Source organism: Pomacea canaliculata, linkage group LG14 (genome assembly GCF_003073045.1).
Source record: "Pomacea canaliculata isolate SZHN2017 linkage group LG14, ASM307304v1, whole genome shotgun sequence".
NCBI classification, from domain to species: domain Eukaryota; kingdom Metazoa; phylum Mollusca; class Gastropoda; order Architaenioglossa; family Ampullariidae; genus Pomacea; species Pomacea canaliculata.
The window spans coordinates 6,848,463-6,852,691 of record NC_037603.1 but is presented as its reverse complement, the minus strand read 5'-3'; the positions used below and the strand labels follow the sequence as shown (position 1 = coordinate 6,852,691).

At 42.6% G+C, this 4,229-nt stretch overlaps 1 protein-coding gene across 1 annotated transcript; it reads left to right on the top strand.

Annotated features, from left to right (window-relative positions):
• The first annotated feature begins 218 nt into the window (after nucleotides 1-218).
• On the top strand, nucleotides 219-1,010 carry LOC112555572 (E3 ubiquitin-protein ligase TRIM17-like). Its single transcript, XM_025224007.1, has one exon. It carries the CDS (start codon nucleotides 219-221, stop codon nucleotides 1,008-1,010), a length of 792 nt encoding a protein of 263 aa, XP_025079792.1.
• The last annotated feature ends 3,219 nt before the right edge of the window (nucleotides 1,011-4,229 follow it).

Genomic DNA, 4,229 nt, shown 5'->3' with positions numbered 1-4,229 from the left:
ACCACTGCAGCTACTCGCAGGTAAGCTTTATGTTTTTTTTCATTACAAGTTCATAGGTAAGTTTCTGAAAATGACGAAAACCGACTACTATAATAAAGCAGCCTTACATAAAATCTCGAATAATATGAAATGCATAACATGAAAGATTAAGTAACAGTCTTGTTTTATCTGTTATTTTTATATGATTTACTTAATTGATATTTACTTATTTTGACAGAATGGACGCGACGGAAGCACCGCTGTCAGTCAGCTCAGAGAAGTCCGAGTGTCCCATCTGCTTGAGCACCTTCACGGAGCCCAAGATAATGTTTTGTGGGCACATAGTCTGTCGCTTCTGCTTAATCACCTGGCTACAAGTCCGAGGGATGAACGCCGACTGTCCTCTGTGTCGCCATGCCATTGTCGTGGGCCAGCTGGCAGACTTTCAAACGGATCACCTGGCAGAGCATGTGGCAGACTCATTGCCAACAGACCATGTGCTGCAGGCCATCGCTCGCGGCACAGTGGAACTCACACCCGACACTTGTCAATGGTGTGAAAATCTACTTTGTTCTTCACTCAGTTCCCCGCATCCCAACTGTCCTGTACAGCAGCATTCACAGACTATTGACCTGCGCGAGGAGAAGGCTCGAGCGTTTATCGATGACATGTCCCACGTTCTGCAGGTGATGCTTAGGTGGGCGAATGACACAAAGAAAGCCCTAAAGGACACGGAAGAAGAGCTCCGTGGTCGGGTCGACTTCAACGAAATCGTGACTCTGGAGCAAGAAGACACCTTGGACGATGTCACCTTCTTCCAGAGTGAGACCGACGAGCTTTGCACGGTCCTCATGACGCACCAGCGCCTCCTGCGGCGCGTGCTAGACAGCCGGCAGGTCGCGGCTACCATCCTGCTGATGAAGCCGATGCATAACAGAGTACAACTTCTGATGCAGTGCATAGATTTCTTGAACCAATCTTGTTTCCAGTGTTGTCAGAAACTGCGCCCATCTTTGGAAGCAGTCGTTTAATCGAGATGTATGCAACAAGATGGTTCACGGTCAAAAGTCACGAACGGTGTAGCACTGTCCACATTAATGCTATTTTAGTATTTCATCGTGTATTTTGACTTGTCTATATGTATATAAATCTTTGTACACAGATAACATATTTAAATAAATATATGAAAACCATATTTGTGTGTTTTTATTAATTTTTTAAGTGTTATAGCTTTGATCAGTGACCTCTACTTTTTGTACACCTCATATACTTTGTATAATCAACACCAATGAAAACGCATTTTCAAATGCTGACAAATGTAGTAAGATGGGATATATATATATATAGAGAGAGAAGAGTAAACGCGTGCAGATGTAGCATGTGTATAAACCATTTGAACAAAATTTTTCAGTTTTAAACTAATGTAATATAAGGGTTTGTAATTTTAGCTGTGCATTTATACAAAGCTTTACACGCCTAATTCATGGTTGATTATGCAGTCACCCGTAGTCCGATTGACAGATTATTTATTCATCTGTGAAGTCTGTATGAAAATCATCGCTTTGTATGTGTGCGCGTGTTTCTAAAGCACAGTTCATACATTTCTCACATTTAGTTTCTGTGCTTGAGGAAGACCCAACTGAAAGTTGAGAAGGTGCTTTACCATATCCCGTCACATGGTGTTGGATCTAACATCACTTTTACTTCTTCTGATATTATTAATATTATGATTGGATTGGATTGGATTGACTTCACTGTAAACGCTGACGACACAAAGGGAGATTATTCAGGGGACGGTACTCGTACGTGTTTCTTTAGTAGACGATAAATTCTGCTGCAATCGAAGCACAGAGTATCTTATGCTTATCAAAATCCAACAAGTTTAAAAATAAGACTTCATGAGTGTCTAGGTATACAACGCTACATATCTACAGGTATTAAACATCTGCAATTCACAATATTTCAAATCAAGAAGAAAGTGAAAAGGTAGGAAGGTGAGAAATAAATTCGTACTACCTTGTGTAACTTGGTTGTCCTCATAAGTGCACGAAGACTAAAAAAAGTTCTCAATCTACAAACTAAAGGTCTATACATTTTATTTTAAAAGAGATGAAAATTTTATTTTCTTTAAAATGAAGCACACCTGCATGTAGATAAGCTTACCTTGCTTTACCTGCAATATGTTTGAGACAATCATGCATCTACGTCTATGATACATTCGTTTGTAACAGGTTTATTATACTATTTTCCACAATTATTTTATCTACGTATGATTAAAGTTACTATTTGTACCGTTCATTTCGTCTTTGTTGTGGTCTACCTTCATTAAAGGTTTGATGGGTATGTCGTGTCCCGCCTGTGACTGAGCGAGTGGGTGTGTGCACGTGAGGTTGTGTGAGCGGTTGCGAGCGTGCATCCCGCGACATTGAGTCTCTCTGTCTCTATCGTTGTCGCTCCTCTTCTGCATCGATGTCACATCTTGTATGGGTTGCTGCCAGTCTTCTCACATTTCAACTCAAGCTTTGATGTTTCCTTCTAAGGCGCGTCTCCCCGTCTCGTTATTGTTCCTCCAGCAGTCCCCGGGAAAACTAAAAGTTACTCTGGTACTGCCCCAGCCATTGATCAGTTCTTACATCACTGGGTCCTTCTGTTTAACTGCATTCTGTTACATTTTTTACTGGTAACAACTTTTTCAAATCAGGATTAGCTCTCAATGACTTGTACGCAACATTTGGATGAAACTGCGAGGATTTTGCAGACATTAACAACGAATGTGTCTTGTATTTCCTGGCGCTTACCCTGTCGACCAACAGTCCGTGGTGGGACTTGGAGAGGAAATGGGCGCCGCCAATCGGGAAGAAACCGGAAAGAGAAGCAATGATAGCTCCCAGCAATAATACCTAATACCTACATATTAAGTCCTACATATTAAATCGATCGTGGACAAGTCTGAAACCCACCACACACCCTTTTGGTACTCTCCAGGAGGGATGGGAGCGGGAAAGGTTGCGAAAAATGTTATTGGAGCCGACATTAAAGCCGAGGAGCCTGTTACCACCCGAGAGCCAGTCGTCGTTAAGAAGCTCGTCGTCGCCGAGGATTCCCAGCTCACCACCCAGCCAGCAATCAACACGATGCTACGGACAACGATCGGTACGAGGAACATACGCGCGCTCCACTAGTGTTGCAAAATGTATCAACTCACCCAAGACCTCAGACACTACAAGTGGGACGGTGTGGGACTGGCTGAGGCACGATGGACCGGGTTGGGAGAGACAGAGAGCTCGACGGCCACAAACTGTTCTTCGTTGTCGAGAAGACTAAGCACAAGTATGAGGTCGGATTCCCATTCCTCAGACAGGTGGCGGTTACAGTTTTCAGTTGGTCTGTCATCTCATGTAGGTTCATTTCCGTCCGGGTGGCGGCTGAGCTCACCTGATTGTCATCCAGGTGTAGACTCTTACCACCGTCCATCGGAACAAGGAGGTGAAACTGTTCTGACCCGCATTAACCACAGACATCGACCTAAACGCTCGACTCCATCTTAAACAGCTCGAGTTATACACGCGACAGTTTAGAGAAAAGATTGAACTGAACTGATTGTCAACAACAAAACACACTGGCATCTGGAATGTGATGTCTTCTCTCTTCACCTCTGTCACTTCATCTTTTCTCTTTCTCTCTCTCACTCACCTCACTCTCTCTTACTGTCTCTGTCTCTCTTATCTGACAGTCTCACGAGGTAACAACATTTGTACAGAAACACTGGGCTTTGAACAGGCGACGAGTTGGTTGTCTCCGGACAACACACTGCAAGGTCTGATTGCATTCTGCCAGCCTCCAGGCTGCTGCTGGGATACTTAGTGACGTATGTCGCGCGTGCGTCTCACACACAGCCAATCAGGATTTTTCTCTCCACCTAACCATCCACCCCTCCCCTCTCTCTTCTCTCTTTCACAATCTCTTAGCTCAACTTCGTTCCATTGAATTGTCTGATCCGTTGGGAAACTGAAAAAATACTAAAGTTTATTTTTTTTTAGAAGTTTCAGGTCGGTGCTGTTGTACATACAGAATTTTTTTCAGTTACTTCTAGAAACAAGAAAAATGTTTTCAACTGACAATTACCTGAAGGGATTGGAACTGTAGTTTACATAAATTAACTGAACAAAATAAAGACATATCTTAAATAAATTAAATTTATATAAATAAATTCAAGAACCTTGCTTCCTCGTTTCAAACTAATTTTCTTT